General features: G+C 46.8%; 1 protein-coding gene across 1 annotated transcript in view; it reads right to left on the reverse strand.

Moving 5' to 3' along the window:
- Positions 1 to 18179, reverse strand: part of PDK1 (pyruvate dehydrogenase kinase 1) — an 82757-nt gene that overhangs the window by 23492 nt on the left and 41086 nt on the right. The window contains exons 8-10 of the mRNA XM_063933458.1: positions 15849 to 15947; positions 13243 to 13353; positions 947 to 1060 (exon numbers count right to left, since the gene is read on the reverse strand). Of these exons, the coding sequence (XP_063789528.1) occupies positions 947 to 1060; positions 13243 to 13353; positions 15849 to 15947 (324 nt within the window). The remainder of the gene's footprint in view (positions 1 to 946; positions 1061 to 13242; positions 13354 to 15848; positions 15948 to 18179) is intronic.

Genomic DNA, 18179 nt, shown 5'->3' on the forward strand with positions numbered 1-18179 from the left:
GGAAAAATATGCTGCTGGTCAGGAACCCTAGCCATTAGGCTATATGAGCTCCACTTGCTGCTGCCTCAGATGTCGCTGCCACCCCTTCCTCACGGTATGGAAGCACTTGTATGTCTAGCCCCCTCCCGCTGGCCGGCGCGCGCCGAGTCCACTATCTGGTGCTCTGTGAGGACACTATTTGGCGCGCTCCGGACCCGCTGGGCGGCGCACGCCGGGACAGTTTCCTGTAGTGGCGCCTGTGCTCCGCTTCGGCTATCAGTCTTCGTCGCTGTGCAGCACGCCGCTCTGCCGTCTCTCCCTGCTCACAGGGAGGAAAGGCCGAGTCCCGCGCCGCACTCTGCTCCCGCGCCCGCCGCTGTTCCTCGTCCTTACAGTGATATATGATATTTTAGTAAGGAAGGTATAAAATTAAATAAAAATAAAAATAGGGCCCTAAGCTACTTCTTTCCTTCGACCAGTACTCACTGTTAGAAGGACTTGGAGGATCTCCTGTGGAGAGAGGCAGGTCCCTTCAATAGGGATCTTTGTCTCTCTGATATTAGGCAGCCTTGTCCCCCTTTTATTAGGGTTACACAACCCCTTTTAGATTCTTAGTCAGGAGCTCAAGTGCTCCACGTGCTGTTACCTCCAGCACAATTTCTCAAACTGAGGGAGGAGGGATGTGAAAGGGGAGGAGACGGCTGTGCAGACAATGCTAATTTTAGATTGTGCCACACCTCCGGTTCAAGGCTTCACACCCCTACTGTATAGGACTCCAGTGTCCCCTAGTGGATGAAAGAGAAAGGACCGTGTTTGCCACCTACTGTTTTGCAATAAAACAATACTGTTCGAAACAATGTGTGTCATTTCTAATATTTAAATAAATAATTTTGGTTTTGATCTTTTTCCCTCTCATGCAAGTCAGAAAACGCTTCAGTGTACTTAACACAAAAATTCTAGGTCATACCTTAATATATATTACTGCATCGGTTCCATATCCCTCTAAAGAATATAATTTCAAATCTCCTTGAAAGTACTGGGCATAGAGTCTTGATATAGGCAGGCCATAGCCGAACCCAGCCTGTATACCAGAAGAGAAACAAAAGGTCATTATTTGCTTACTGTGCAGAAAGAGCGACTATGCACTACAGAGCTATGAATACGCCCAGAAGACGGTTACCTTCAATGTGTATACGACCGAAGTACATTTAAGCAACACGACTACAAAGAATTCTATAGGTGATACAAAATGTCACATAACACAACTAGGTCTGTATACAGCAAACAGTTTTATACAAAAGGTCAATCTATGCAGAATTATACATTTAAAGTACATGCAGCAAATCTTGACAGAACAAATACAAACTTTAAAGGGCCACTAAGTGTACAGCTTAAAATACTGTATAAAATGATATATCAAATGTATAATCCAAACGTTCCCAGGCCAATACAGAACGGATAGGACCAAAATGGAAGTTTTCATATATGAGCCAAGAAGGTAAAATGCAATGTTTATTATTAGCGGTGTAACAGCGCTACACTGGAATGTCAGTATAACTTCCTACTGCAATACAGACTGCAGAAGACACACGTCCTAATGTTATCTGGTAATCAAAGCGCTGACCGTGTAGTGACTTCCAATACTGCGCCATCACGGCCCCGCCATTGCATCTGTATCAACCAACCAACAAGGGTCACTTAATAATGTCTACATCAAATGCATTCCTGTTATTTCGGGGGTTCCTGGATGGTCCAGCACAACTCCTACCACTTTCACTAAAACAATTCTGTTTGGTCCTAAATTACTGCTTTGAGCACAAAAAATAAGAATTTACTTACCGATAATTCTATTTCTCATAGTCCGTAGTGGATGCTGGGGACTCCGAAAGGACCATTGGGAATAGCGGCTCCGCAGGAGACTGGGCACAAAAGTAAAAAGCTTTAGGACTACCTGGTGTGCACTGGCTCCTCCCCCTATGACCCTCCTCCAAGCCTCAGTTAGGATACTGTGCCCGGACGAGCGTACACAATAAGGAAGGATTTTGAATCCCGGGTAAGACTCATACCAGCCACACCAATCACACCGTACAACTTGTGATCTGAACCCAGTTAACAGCATGATAACAGAAGGAGCCTCTGAAAAGATGGCTCACAACAACAATAACCCGATTTTTGTAACAATAACTATGTACAAGTAATGCAGACAATCCGCACTTGGGATGGGCGCCCAGCATCCACTACGGACTATGAGAAATAGAATTATCGGTAAGTAAATTCTTATTTTCTCTAACGTCCTAGTGGATGCTGGGGACTCCGAAAGGACCATGGGGATTATACCAAAGCTCCCAAACGGGCGGGAGAGTGCGGATGACTCTGCAGCACCGAATGAGAGAACTCCAGGTCCTCCTCAGCCAGGGTATCAAATTTGTAGAATTTAGCAAACGTGTTTGCCCCTGACCAAGTAGCTGCTCGGCAAAGTTGTAAAGCCGAGACCCCTCGGGCAGCCGCCCAAGATGAGCCCACTTTCCGTGTGGAATGGGCTTTTACAGATTTTTGCTGTGGCAGGCCTGCCACAGAATGTGCAAGCTGAATTGTACTACAAATCCAACGAGCAATCGTCTGCTTAGAAGCAGGAGCACCCAGCTTGTTGGGTGCATACAGGATAAACAGCGAATCAGATTTTCTGACTCCAGCCGTCCTGGAAACATATATTTTCAGGGCCCCGACTACGTCCAGCAACTTGGAATCCTCCAAGTCCCTAGTAGCCGCAGGCACCACAATAGGCTGGTTTAAGTGAAAAGCTGAAACCACCTTAGGGAGAAATTGAGGACGAGTCCTCAATTCTGCCCTGTCTGTATGAAAAATTAGGTAAGGGCTTTTATAGGATAAAGCCGCCAATTCTGAGACACGCCAGGCTGAAGCCAGGGCTAACAGCATTACCACTTTCCATGTGAGATATTTTAAGTCCACAGTGGTGAGTGGTTCAAACCAATGTGATTTTAGGAATCCCAAAACTACATTGAGATCCCAAGGTGCCACTGGAGGCACAAAAGGAGGCTGTATATGCAGTACTCCCTTGACAAACGTCTGAACTTCAGGAACAGAAGCCAGTTCTTTTTGGAAGAATATTGACAGGGCCGAAATTTGAACCTTAATGGACCCCAATTTGAGGCCCATAGACAGTCCTGTTTGCAGGAAATGCAGGAAACGACCCAGTTGAAATTCCTCTGTAGGGGCCTTCCTGGCCTCACACCACGCAACATATTTACGCCAAATACGGTGATAATGTTGTACGGTTACATCCTTCCTGGCTTTGATCAGGGTAGGGATGACTTCATCCGGAATGCCTTTTTCCTTCAGGATCCGGCGTTCAACCGCCATGCCGTCAAACGCAGCCGCGGTAAGTCTTGGAACAGACATGGTCCCTGCTGGAGCAGGTCCTTTCTTAGAGGTAGAGGCCACGGGTCTTCCGTGAGCATCTCTTGAATTTCCGGGTACCAAGTCCTTCTTGGCCAATCCGGAGCCACGAGTATAGTCTTTACTCCTCTCCTTCTTATGATTCTCAGTACTTTTGGTATGAGAGGAAGAGGAGGGAACACATACACTGACTGGTACACCCACGGTGTTACCAGAGCGTCCACAGCTATTGCCTGAGGGTCCCTTGACCTGGTGCAATATCTGTCCAGTTTTTTGTTGAGGCGGGACGCCATCATGTCCACCTTTGGTTTTTCCCAACGGTTCACAATCATGTGGAAGACTTCTGGGTGAAGTCCCCACTCCCCCGGGTGAAGATCGTGTCTGCTGAGGAAGTCTGCTTCCCAGTTGTCCACTCCCGGAATGAACACTGCTGACAGTGCTATCACATGATTCTCCGCCCAGCGAAGAATCCTTGCCACTTCCATCATTGCCCTCCTGCTTCTTGTGCCGCCCTGTCTGTTTACGTGGGCGACTGCCGTGATGTTGTCCGACTGGATCAACACCGGCTGACCCTGAAGCAGAGGTCTTGCCTGACTTAGGGCATTGTAAATGGCCCTTAGTTCCAGGATATTTATGTGAAGTGACGTTTCCATGCTTGACCACAAGCCCTGGAAATTTCTTCCCTGTGTGACTGCTCCCCAGCCTCTCAGGCTGGCATCCGTGGTCACCAGGACCCAATCCTGAATGCCGAATCTGCGGCCCTCTAGGAGATGAGCACTCTGTAACCACCACAGGAGAGACACCCTTGTCCTTGGAGACAGGGTTATCCGCTGATGCATTTGAAGATGCGATCCGGACCATTTGTCCAGCAGATCCCACTGAAAAGTTCTTGCGTGGAATCTGCCGAATGGAATCGCTTCGTAAGAAGCCACCATCTTTCCCAGGACCCTTGTGCATTGATGTACTGACACTTGGCCTGGTCTTAGGAGGTTCCTGACTAGGTCGGATAACTCCTTGGCCTTCTCCTCCAGGAGAAACACCTTTTTCTGTACTGTGTCCAGAATCATCCCTAGGAACAGCAGACGTGTCGTCGGAATCAGCTGCGATTTTGGAATATTTAGAATCCATCCGTGCTGTCGTAGTACTACTTGAGATAGTGCTACTCCGACCTCTAACTGTTCTCTGGACCTTGCCCTTATCAGGAGATCGTCCAAGTAAGGGATAATTAAGACGCCTTTTCTTCGAAGAAGAATCATCATTTCGGCCATTACCTTGGTAACGACCTGGGGTGCCGTGGACAATCCAAACGGCAGCGTCTGAAACTGATAGTGACAGTTCTGTACCACAAACCTGGAGGTACCCTTGGTGAGAAGGGCAAATTGGGACATGGAGGTAAGCATCCTTGATGTCCAGAGACACTATATAGTCCCCTTCTTCCAGGTTCGCTATCACTGCTCTGAGTGACTCCATCTTGAACTTGAACCTTTTTATGTAAGTGTTCAAGGATTTCAGATTTAAAATGGGTCTCACCGAGCCGTCCGGCTTCGGTACCACAAACAGCGTGGAATAATACCCCTTTCCCTGTTGTAGGAGGGGTACCTTGATTATCACCTGCTGGGAATACAGCTTGTGAATGGCTTCCAATACCGCCTCCCTGTCGGGGGGAGACGTTGGTAAAGCAGACTTCAGGAACCGGCGAGGGGGAGACGTCTCGAATTCCAATTTGTACCCCTGAGATACTACCTGCAGGATCCAGGGGTCCACTTGCGAGTGGTAGGGCAATATGGAGGCACAAAACAAGTTGTATTAAAAGTATAATACCAGAACAAAAGTCAAATCAGCTGTGAGGTGGTGCAAAACGGATGTAATTTTGTGGAGAGGAAACATTGAAGCACCTACTAGGACGACCCAATCTCTACACTTCCACTCACTCTTCAGTGATCGTGCTCAGAAAAAGGAAGTCCCAGGCCTACACCGGTCCGCACATTTAGGTGCTGTACTTTGCAAGGAACGCCCTGGTGTCAAACTGACAGTTCCGTCAAATGCTGCATCTTGCTCCATAAACACTGCCTAAGTCAATATCTAGGTGCACCTAACCTTCGTCAAGACTCCTGTGTCTGCTCTGCTACAGAAATCAGATCACGCCAGGTATACTACTCAGTTCAGTAATATGTAGCCTTTGATACTCAGCTATGGGATTTCTTATATGGAATCAAGTTATCAACAAGGTTCCAAAAACACAAATGGAGGGGAATCGTTATTGCTGTCCGATAAGTGGTCAAGTGCTTTATTCCTACATTATGTACAGTGGGGCAAAAAAGTAAGTTGACACACTTAAAAAGATGAGAGAGGTCTGTAATTTCCATCATAGGTACACTTCAACTGTGAGAGACGGAATCTGGAGAAAAAAAAACAAGGAAATCACATTGATTTTTAAACAATTTGTATATTTTTGTGGAAAATAAATATTTGGACACCTACCAAGCAGCAAGATTTCTGTTACTTCTTCTTTAAGAAGCTCTTCTATCCTCCACTCGTTACCTGTATTAATGGCACCTGTTTGAACTGGTTATCTGTATAAAAGACACCTGTCCACACCCTCAAACAGACTGCTACCTCTCCACCATGGCCAAGACTAGAGAGCTGTCTAAGGACATCATGGACAAAATTGTAGAGCTGCACAAGGCTGGGATGAGCTACTCGACAATAGGCAAGCAGCTTGGTGAGAAGAGATCAACTGTTGGCGCAATTATTCAAAAATGGAAGAAATACAAGATCACTGACAAATCTCCCTCGACCTGGGGCTCCATGCAAGATCTCACCTCGTGGGGTATCAATGATCTTGAGAACGGTGAGGAATCAGCCCAGAACTACATGGGGGGACCTGGTCAATGACCTCAAGAGAGCTGGGACCAGTCACAAAGGTTATCATTAGTAACACACTATGTCGTCATGGATTGAAATTCTGCAGCGCCCGAAAGGTCCCCCTGCTTAAGCCCGCACATGTCCAGGCCCGCCTAAAGTTTGCCAGTGACCATCTGGATGATCCAGAGGAGGACTGGGAGAATGTAATGTGGTCAGATGAGAGCAAAATCAAACTTTTTGGTATAAACTCCACTCGCCGTGTTTGGAGGGAGAAGAATGATAAATGGCATCACAAGAACACCATACCCACTGTGAAGCATGGGGGTGGAAACATCATGCTTTGGGGCTGCTTTTCTGCAAAGGGGACAGGACGACTGATCCATATTAAGGAGAGGATGAATGGGGCCATGTATCGTGAGATTTTGGGCAAAAACCTCCTTCCCTCAGTAAGAGCATTGAAGATGGAACGTGGCTGGGTCTTCCAGCATGACAATGACCCCAAACACACCACCCGGGCAACTAAGGAGTGGCTCCGTAAGAAGCATTTCAAGGTCCTGGAGTGGCCTAGCCAGTCTCCAGACCTCAACCCAATAGAAAATCTGTGGAGGGAGTTGAAAGTCCGTGTTGCCCGGTGACAGCCCCAAAACATAAACAGATCTAGAGAAGATCTACATGGAAGTGTGGGCCAAAAATAAGAATTTACTTACTGATAATTCTATTTCTCATAGTCCGTAGTGGATGCTGGGGACTCCGAAAGGACCATGGGGAATAGCGGCTCCGCAGGAGACTGGGCACAAAGTAAAAGCTTTAGGACTAGCTGGTGTGCACTGGCTCCTCCCCCTATGACCCTCCTCCAAGCCTCAGTTAGGATACTGTGCCCGGACGAGCGTACACAATAAGGAAGGATTTTGAATCCCGGGTAAGACTCATACCAGCCACACCAATCACACCGTACAACTTGTGATCTGAACCCAGTTAACAGCATGATAACAGAAGGAGCCTCTGAAAAGATGGCTCACAACAACAATAACCCGATTTTTGTAACAATAACTATGTACAAGTAATGCAGACAATCCGCACTTGGGATGGGCGCCCAGCATCCACTACGGACTATGAGAAATAGAATTATCGGTAAGTAAATTCTTATTTTCTCTAACGTCCTAGTGGATGCTGGGGACTCCGAAAGGACCATGGGGATTATACCAAAGCTCCCAAACGGGCGGGAGAGTGCGGATGACTCTGCAGCACCGAATGAGAGAACTCCAGGTCCTCCTCAGCCAGGGTATCAAATCTGTAGACTTTAGCAAACGTGTTTACCCCTGACCAAGTAGCCGCTCGGCAAAGTTGTAAAGCCGAGACCCCTCGGGCAGCCGCCCAAGATGAGCCCACTTTCCGTGTGGAATGGGCTTTTACAGATTTTGGCTGTGGCAGGCCTGCCACAGAATGTGCAAGCTGAATTGTACTACAAATCCAACGAGCAATCGTCTGCTTAGAAGCAGGAGCACCCAGCTTGTTGGGTGCATACAGGATAAACAGCGAATCAGATTTCCCGACTCCAGCCGTCCTGGAAACATATATTTTCAGGGCCCTGACTACGTCCAGCAACTTGGAATCCTCCAAGTCCCTAGTAGCCGCAGGCACCAGAATAGGCTGGTTTAAGTGAAATGCTGAAACCACCTTAGGTAGAAATTGAGGACGAGTCCTCAATTCTGCCCTGTCCGTATGAAAAATTAGGTAAGGGCTTTTATAGGATAAAGCCGCCAATTCTGAGACACGCCTGGCTGAAGCCAGGGCTAACAGCATTACCACTTTCCATGTGAGATATTTTAAGTCCACAGTGGTGAGTGGTTCAAACCAATGTGATTTTAGGAATCCCAAAACTACATTGAGATCCCAAGGTGCCACTGGAGGCACAAAAGGAGGCTGTATATGCAGTACTCCCTTGATAAACGTCTGAACTTCAGGAACAGAAGCCAGTTCTTTTTGGAAGAATATTGACAGGGCCGAAATTTGAACCTTAATGGACCCTAATTTGAGGCCCATAGACAGTCCTGTTTGCAGGAAATGCAGGAAACGACCCAGTTGAAATTCCTCTATAGGGGCCTTCCTGGCCTCGCACCACGCAACATATTTACGCCAAATACGGTGATAATGTTGTATGGTTACATCCTTCCTGGCTTTGATCAGGGTAGGGATGACTTCATCCGGAATGCCTTTTTCCTTCAGGATCCGGCGTTCAACCGCCATGCCGTCAAACGCAGCCGCGGTAAGTCTTGGAACAGACATGGTCCCTGCTGGAGCAGGTCCTTTCTTAGAGGTAGAGGCCACGGGTCTTCCGTGAGCATCTCTTGAATTTCCGGGTACCAAGTCCTTCTTGGCCAATCCGGAGCCACGAGTATAGTCTTTACTCCTCTCCTTCTTATGATTCTCAGTACTTTTGGTATGAGAGGAAGAGGAGGGAACACATACACTGACTGGTACACCCACGGTGTTACCAGAGCGTCCACAGCTATTGCCTGAGGGTCCCTTGACCTGGCGCAATATCTGTCCAGTTTTTTGTTGAGGCGGGACGCCATCATGTCCACCTTTGGTTTTTCCCAACGGTTCACAATCATGTGGAAGACTTCTGGGTGAAGTCCCCACTCCCCCGGGTGAAGATCGTGTCTGCTGAGGAAGTCTGCTTCCCAGTTGTCCACTCCCGGAATGAACACTGCTGACAGTGCTATCACATGATTCTCCGCCCAGCGAAGAATCCTTGCCACTTCCATCATTGCCCTCCTGCTTCTTGTGCCGCCCTGTCTGTTTACGTGGGCGACTGCCGTGATGTTGTCCGACTGGATCAACACCGGCTGACCCTGAAGCAGAGGTCTTGCCTGACTTAGGGCATTGTAAATGGCCCTTGGTTCCAGGATATTTATGTGAAGTGACGTTTCCATGCTTGACCACAAGCCCTGGAAATTTCTTCCCTGTGTGACTGCTCCCCAGCCTCTCAGGCTGGCATCCGTGGTCACCAGGACCCAATCCTGAATGCCGAATCTGCGGCCCTCTAGGAGATGAGCACTCTGTAACCACCACAGGAGAGACACCCTTGTCCTTGGAGACAGGGTTATCCGCTGATGCATTTGAAGATGCGATCCGGACCATTTGTCCAGCAGATCCCACTGAAAAGTTCTTGCGTGGAATCTGCCGAATGGAATCGCTTCGTAAGAAGCCACCATCTTTCCCAGGACCCTTGTGCATTGATGTACTGACACTTGGCCTGGTCTTAGGAGGTTCCTGACTAGGTCGGATAACTCCTTGGCCTTCTCCTCCAGGAGAAACACCTTTTTCTGTACTGTGTCCAGAATCATCCCTAGGAACAGCAGACGTGTCGTCGGAATCAGCTGCGATTTTGGAATATTTAGAATCCATCCGTGCTGTCGTAGTACTACTTGAGATAGTGCTACTCCGACCTCTAACTGTTCTCTGGACCTTGCCCTTATCAGGAGATCGTCCAAGTAAGGGATAATTAAGACGCCTTTTCTTCGAAGAAGAATCATCATTTCGGCCATTACCTTGGTAACGACCTGGGGTGCCGTGGACAATCCAAACGGCAGCGTCTGAAACTGATAGTGACAGTTCTGTACCACAAACCTGAGGTACCCTTGGTGAGAAGGGCAAATTGGGACATGGAGGTAAGCATCCTTGATGTCCAGAGACACTATATAGTCCCCTTCTTCCAGGTTCGCTATCACTGCTCTGAGTGACTCCATCTTGAACTTGAACCTTTTTATGTAAGTGTTCAAGGATTTCAGATTTAAAATGGGTCTCACCGAGCCGTCCGGCTTCGGTACCACAAACAGCGTGGAATAATACCCCTTTCCCTGTTGTAGGAGGGGTACCTTGATTATCACCTGCTGGGAATACAGCTTGTGAATGGCTTCCAATACCGCCTCCCTGTCGGGGGGAGACGTTGGTAAAGCAGACTTCAGGAACCGGCGAGGGGGAGACGTCTCGAATTCCAATTTGTACCCCTGAGATACTACCTGCAGGATCCAGGGGTCCACTTGCGAGTGAGCCCACTGCGCGCTGAAATTCTTGAGACGGGCCCCCACCGTGCCTGAGTCCGCTTGTAAGGCCCCAGCGTCATGCTGAGGACTTGGCAGAAGCGGGGGAGGGCTTCTGTTCGTGGGAAGAGGCTGTCTGCTGCAGTCTTTTTCCCTTTCCACTGCCCCGGGGCAGATATGAGTGGCCTTTTGCCCGCTTGCCCTTATGGGGACGAAAGGACTGAGCCTGAAAAGACGGTATCTTTTTCTGCTGCGAGGTGACTTGGGGTAAAAAGGTGGATTTTCCAGCCGTTGCCGTGGCCACCAGGTCCGATAGACCGACCCCAAATAACTCCTCCCCTTTATACGGCAATACTTCCATATGCCGTTTGGAATCCGCATCCCCTGACCACTGTCGCGTCCATAATCCTCTTCTGGCAGAAATGGACATCGCACTTACTCTTGATGCCAGAGTGCAAATATCCCTCTGTGCATCTCGCATATATAGAAATGCATCCTTTCAATGCTCTATAGTCAATAATATATTGTCCCTGTCCAGGGTATCAATATTTTCAGTCAGGGAATCCGACCAAGCCACCCCAGCACTGCACATCCAGGCTGAGGCGATTGCTGGTCGCAGTATAATACCAGTATGTGTGTATATACTTTTAAGGATATTTTCCAGCTTCCTATCAGCTGGTTCCTTGAGGGCGGCCGTATCAGGAGACGGTAACGCCACTTGTTTTGATAAGCGTGTGAGCGCCTTATCTACGCTAGGGGGTGTTTCCCAACGCGCCCTAACCTCTGGCGGGAAAGGGTATAATGCCAATAATTTTTTAGAAATTAGCAGTTTTTTATCGGGGGAAACCCACGCTTCATCACACACCTCATTTAATTCATCTGATTCAGGAAAAACTACGGGTAGTTTTTTCACACCCCACATAATACCCTTTTTTGTGGTACTTGTAGTATCAGAAATGTTCAAAACCTCCTTCATTGCCGTGATCATGTAACGTGTGGCCCTACTGGAAAATACGTTTGTTTCCTCACCGTCGACACTGGAGTGAGTGTCCGTGTCAGTGTCTGTATCGACCTGAGGTAACGGGCGTTTTATAGCCCCTGACGGTGTTTGAGACGCCTGTACAGGTATTAACTGATTTGCCGGCTGTCTCATGTCGTCAACAGTCTTTTGTAAAGTGCCGACACTATCACGTAATTCTTTCCATAAGACCATCCATTCAGGTGTCGACTCCCTGGGGGGTGACATCACTAACACAGGCAATTGCTCCGCCTCCACACCATTTTCCTCCTCATACATGTCGACACAGCGTACCGACACACAGCACACACACAGGGAATGCTCTGACAGAGGACAGGACCCCACTAGCCCTTTGGGGAGACAGAGGGAGAGTTTGCCAGCACACACCAGAGCGCTATATATATACAGGGATAACCTTATATAAGTGTTTTTCCCTAATATAGCTGCTGTATATATTAATATGCCAATTTAGTGCCCCCCCTCTCTTGTTTTACCCTGTTTCTGTAGTGCAGGACTGCAGGGGAGAGTCAGGGAGCCTTCCTCCAACGGAGCTGTGAGGAAAAAATGGCGCTTGTGTGCTGAGGAGATAGGCTCCGCCCCTTTTTCGGCGGCCTTTCTCCCGCTTTTTTGTGGAAAACTGGCAGGGGTTAAATACATCCATATAGCCCAGGAGCTATATGTGATGTATTTTTAGCCATTTAAGGTATTTTCATTGCGTCCCAGGGCGCCCCCCCCCAGCGCCCTGCACCCTCAGTGACCGGAGTGTGAAGTGTGCTGAGAGCAATGGCGCACAGCTGCGGTGCTGTGCGCTACCTTATTGAAGACAGGACGTCTTCTGCCGCCGATTTTCCGGACCTCTTCACTCTTCTGGCTCTGTAAGGGGGCCGGCGGCGCGGCTCCGGGACCCATCCATGGCTGGGCCTGTGATCGTCCCTCTGGAGCTAATGTCCAGTAGCCTAAGAAGCCCAATCCACTCTGCACGCAGGTGAGTTCGCTTCTTCTCCCCTTAGTCCCTCGATGCAGTGAGCCTGTTGCCAGAAGGTCTCACTGAAAATAAAAAAACCTATTTAAACTTTTACTCTAAGCAGCTCAGGAGAGCCACCTAGATTGCACCCTTCTCGTTCGGGCACAAAATCTTAACTGAGGCTTGGAGGAGGGTCTTAGGGGGAGGAGCCAGTGCACACCAGCTAGTCCTAAAGCTTTTACTTTGTGCCCAGTCTCCTGCGGAGCCGCTATTCCCCATGGTCCTTTCGGAGTCCCCAGCATCCACTAGGACGTTAGAGAAATACCTGCTACAGTGTGTGCAAACCTGGTCAAGAACTACAGGAAATGTTTGACCTCTGTAATTGCCAACCGAGGTTATATTACAAAGTATTGAGTTAAACTTTTTGATTGTCCAAATATTTATTTTCCACAAGAATATACAAATAAATTGTTTCAAAATCAGACAATGCGATTTCCTAGTTTTCTTTTCAAGATTCTGTCTCTCACAGTTGAAGTGTACCTACTGTATGATGGAAATTACTGACCTCTCATCTTTTTAAGTGGGTCAACTTGCACAATCGGTGGCTGTCCAAATACTTTTTTGCACCACTGTATAAGCAGTACTACTACAAAAAAGAATTATAATATATATATATATATATATATATATATATATATATATATATATATATATATATATATACATACATATATACACACACACACACACACACACACACACATACATATATATACACACAGTATATATATTCAAAAACCCAAAAGCATTCCGCATAATAGATCAATTCCTGACTAGCAATCTGAAACTTGACTTTACTTGTTCTCCTAGATGTTTGAATGCAGTTATTTTAATTCCAATGTTGATAGAAGAATATTGACAACAGTGATCTGGCTACTGAAAACTGTACCTACCAATGGTGTTGCACGAGATGTCTCCATCCTAGGTGGCGGAGCGGTAGAATACATGTAGTTAAACAGTCTATCAATTTTCCGCAGAGGGACGCCACCACCACGATCACTGAGCTGCAATACAACAAAAAGACAGAAAGGATAAATATGGACCCTTATAGTTTTACTCCCAGCCGCACCAAAAGCATCACGAGATTCATTCCACCCACAAAAGACCTTTGTTAAATAAAGATAAGTTGTACTCGGAGGATAGACCTAATGGGTTTATAAACCTTTAAATAGATCAATAGCTCTTTTACAATGAAAAGCAAAGCTTGACAATCTCCATCATCAGCGCATAATGTGCACCAGCGATAAAGAACCCACAAAGAGAGACTCCTTCTGACTGGTGCATGTGCGTCTCTTCCCTGGTCTGCATCAGTCGCAATCACACCCTTACTGTAATCTGCCTCCGCTCGCATGCTCCTGGACAATAACTTTATATATGCGATTATATATAAAACCTCGGATGATGGGAATCTGTGCACCAGTGCAGTGGTTCCCAACCGCGGTCCTCAAGTACCCCCAACAGTTCATGTTTTCCAGGTCTCCTCACAGGATTGCAAGTGAAATAATTAGCTCCACCTGTGGATCTTTTAAAATGTGTCAGCGAGTAATGAATACACCTGTGCACCTGCTAGGTGACCTGGAAAACATGAACTGTTGGGGGTACTTGAGGACAGAGGTTGGGAACCCCTGCACTAGTGGGATAAAGCTCTTTGTTGATTTCTATGTTATGTTTACTGTAACAAACCGCAGCAAATAAGAGAACAGATGTATGTGATGCAACAGCAGCTTTATCCATAATCTACAAGGACACAGAACTTGAGAGGGTTCAGATGAGGGTAACCTTAGAGAATGGAAGGTTTATACTATAAAGAAAGATCAGAGGCAAACTGGTCTGGTTTCCTTTTGAAAGAAAATGACACTTTACGAGATGACCCAATTACCATGTATGTATGTATGTATATGTATATATATATATATATATATATATATATATATATATATATATATATATATATATATATATATATATATATATATACACACATACATACACACATGGTAATTGGGTCATCTCTATATATCTATCTCTATATATCTCTATCTATATCTATATATATATCCAGCTTAGCAACCCAATACAACAAAATACTGAGCTTCTCGTACTAAGGAATGTGCAGGTGACATACACAATTACAAAGCACCTGTAAGCTCTGCCCTATTGCTGTATGAGCTTGTACACAGAGCTTATGTTACAGTGTTGAGACAGAAGCACAGTATGTGAGAACGCATATAAAACATTCCCCAGTATAAGTACAAGGGTCACTTTTATTGGCTACAGACCAAAGCTTTGCATGTTTCTCTCACTATACACTAGTGTCTAAGGTACAATTACAGAGAAATGGCCCGCTACCACCCAGCTCCTCACATTTATTGTTGCAAACCTGTGGGCCACATCACCTGGGTCCAGAGATCCATCCACTACCCAGCAAAAGTTGGTGCACATGTGTAAATGTTGGTGCATGTCACAGAACATTTGCTCTGCAGTTTTATACTTTTGTGGTCCATAAATGACTTTCACTGCGTGATAGGGGGTCACAATGATTCTTTTTCCCTTACTAGAACGGATATATAAGAATGAATCCTACACAGAGCACCATTTACTAGAAGCTCTGTACAGTTATTTGGTATGTAGCACAATGGTTCATCTCACAGGCCTTAGCTAGGAACACCCCCATCTCCCTTACAATGTATTACCTTGAGAGAAGAAACAGATTTCCCTTACACTCTGTCCAGACACCAGTTGGGTAATTTTCACGATAATGGATTCAAGTCATTCCATTAGTACACCCCCATAAGCAAAATATCACCTACTTTTATTCTATATGTTCGTGGCTATAAACTCCAGCTAGAACCACTTAATTGCATAAACTTTGAACATTTAATAACTGAATTATCTCTTAATATAGGAGGCAGTCAATTGACCGCCGGACGGAATCCTGGCGGTCAATATACCAACGCCGGAGTCCCGACTGCCAGCTAGTTCCCCCCCTTGGGTGGTGGAATAGAACCCTGTGGCGACCTAAGGTCACCACCGGACCCTAAGCGCGGCGAGCGGAACAAGCCCACGAGGGTACACTCTGCGCTTGCCGCCAGGATCCCGGCATCGCTCTCCTGACCGCCGGGATCTCATATTGATCCCCTTAATATAGTATGTCGAAGGGTAGATTTTTAAAGATATTTTAATAATTTATAACCATAGGAATATTAATGAATATCTACTGATTGTTTTAGGTGTAAATGGAACAGATTATATGCAGGCTGTATGTACTGCTATACTAAAATGCACAGAATTCTATCTAACTAAGCTTTACAAAACAAATGACCTAACCTCAATCTATATGACTACACACGTGTAACTGGGAACATGGGTTTATATCCGTCAAAAGCTTCTCTGGTTAAGGTAAAGACACCCAAAAGCAACTAGAATCAGAGCTATTAACTACACTATAAGACAAATTTGCTCTGTCTAGCTTAAACACTTTAAAAGCGCATTTGGTCACCTTAACAGTTAAGTCTTCACTCCCCAGGGCCACCTGCACTTTGACTGGAGGGTAGACCCCTGTGTCGGCGTGGAATTCCATGGTCGCACGCATTGAGTTCTACAGCAGAAATAAGAGCACAATGTTGTATATGCACCTATTATACATCAAAGTTTTTGGTAAAGAAGAAAGTAATGAGGTTTCCTTAAGATAAAAGACCTGATTAAGCATAACAGTACGAGTACACACCTGAACATCTATGCAACCCAGCAATGAAATTTAAAATAAGATTTTACTCACCGGTAAATCTATTTCTCGTAGTCCGTAGTGGATGCTGGGAACTCCGAAAGGACCATGGGGAATAGCGGCTCCGCAGGAGTCTGGGCACAACTAAAAGAAAGCTTTTAGACTACCTGGTGTGCACTGGCTCCTCCCACTATGACCCTCCTCCAAGCCTCAGTTAGGATACTGTGCCCGGAAGAGCTGACACAATAAGGAAGGATTTTTGAATCCCGGGTAAGACTCACACCAGCCACACCAAATCACACCGTATAACACGTGATACCATATCCAGTTAACAGTATGAAACATAACTGAGCCTCTCAACAGATGGCTCATAACAATAACCCGTTAGTGAACAATAACTATGTACAATTATTGCAGACAATCCGCACTTGGGACGGGCGCCCAGCATCCACTATGGACTACGAGAAATAGATTTACCGATGAGTAAAATCTTATTTTCTCTAACGTCCTAGTGCATGCTGGGAACTCCGAAAGGACCATGGGGATTATACCAAAGCTCCCAAACGGGCGGGAGAGTACGGATGACTCTGCAGCACCGAATGAGAGAACTCAAGGTCCTCCTCAGCCAGGGTATCAAATTTGTAGAATTTAGCAAACGTGTTTGCCCCTGACCAAGTAGCAGCTCGGCAAAGTTGTAAAGCCGAGACCCCTCGGGCAGCCGCCCAAGATGAGCCCACCTTCCTTGTAGAATGGGCTTTAACTGATTTAGGACGCGGCAGTCCAACCGCAGAATGCGCCAGCTGAATTGTGCTACAAATCCAGCAAGCAATAGTCTGCTTAGAAGCAGGAGCACCCAGTTTGTTGGGTGCATACAGGATAAATAGCGAGTCAGTTTTCCTGACTCCAGCCGTCCTGGAAACATAAATTTTTAAGGCCCTGACTACGTCCAGCAACTTGGAATCCTCCAAGTCGCTAGTAGCCGCAGGCACTACAATAGGTTGGTTCAAGTGAAAAGCTGATACCACCATAGGGAGAAACTGGGGACGAGTCCTCAATTCTGCCCTATCCATATGGAAAATCAGATAAGGGCTTTTAAATGACAAAGCCGCCAATTCTGATACACGCCTGGCCGAAGCCAAGGCCAATAACATGACCACTTTCCACGTGAGATATTTTAGATCCACGGTCTTTAGTGGCTCAAACCAATGTGATTTTAGGAAATTCAACACCACGTTGAGATCCCAGGGTGCCACTGGAGGCACAAAAGGGGGCTGAATATGCAGCACTCCTTTTACAAATGTCTGAACTTCAGGTAGTGAAGCTAGTTCTTTTTGGAAGAAAATCGACAGAGCCGATATCTGCACCTTAATGGAGCCTAATTCTAGGCCCATAGACACTCCTGCCTGTAGGAAGTGCAGAAATCGACCCAGCTGAAATTCCTCTGTTGGGGCCTTATTGGCCTCACACCAAGCAAAATATTTCCGCCATATGCGGTGATAATGTTTTACAGTTACATCTTTCCTGGCTTTAATCAGCGTAGGAATGACATCCTCCGGAATGCCCTTTTCCTTTAGGATCCGGCGTTCAACCGCCATGCCGTCAAACGCAGCCGCGGTAAGTCTTGGAACAGACAGGGCCCCTGCTGCAGCAGGTCCTGTCTGAGCGGCAGAGGCCATGGGTCCTCTGAGATCATCTCTTGAAGTTCCGGGTACCACGCTCTTCTTGGCCAATCCGGAACCACGAGTATTGTCCTTACTCCTCGTTTTCTTATTATTCTCAGTACCTTTGGTATGAGAGGCAGAGGAGGGAACACATAAACCGACTGGTACACCCACGGTGTCACTAGAGCGTCCACCGCTATCGCCTGAGGGTCCCTTGACCTGGCGCAATATCTCTCTAGATTTTTGTTTAGGCGGGACGCCATCATGTCCACCTGTGGCCGTTGCCAACGATTTACAATCAGTGTGAAGACTTCTGGATGAAGTCCCCACTCTCCCGGGTGGAGGTCGTGCCTGCTGAGGAAGTCTACTTCCCAGTTGTCCACTCCCGGAATAAACACTGCTGACAGTGCTAACACGTGATTTTCCGCCCAGCGAAGAATCCCTG

Source organism: Pseudophryne corroboree, chromosome 7 (assembly GCF_028390025.1).
Source record: "Pseudophryne corroboree isolate aPseCor3 chromosome 7, aPseCor3.hap2, whole genome shotgun sequence".
NCBI lineage: Eukaryota > Metazoa > Chordata > Amphibia > Anura > Myobatrachidae > Pseudophryne > Pseudophryne corroboree.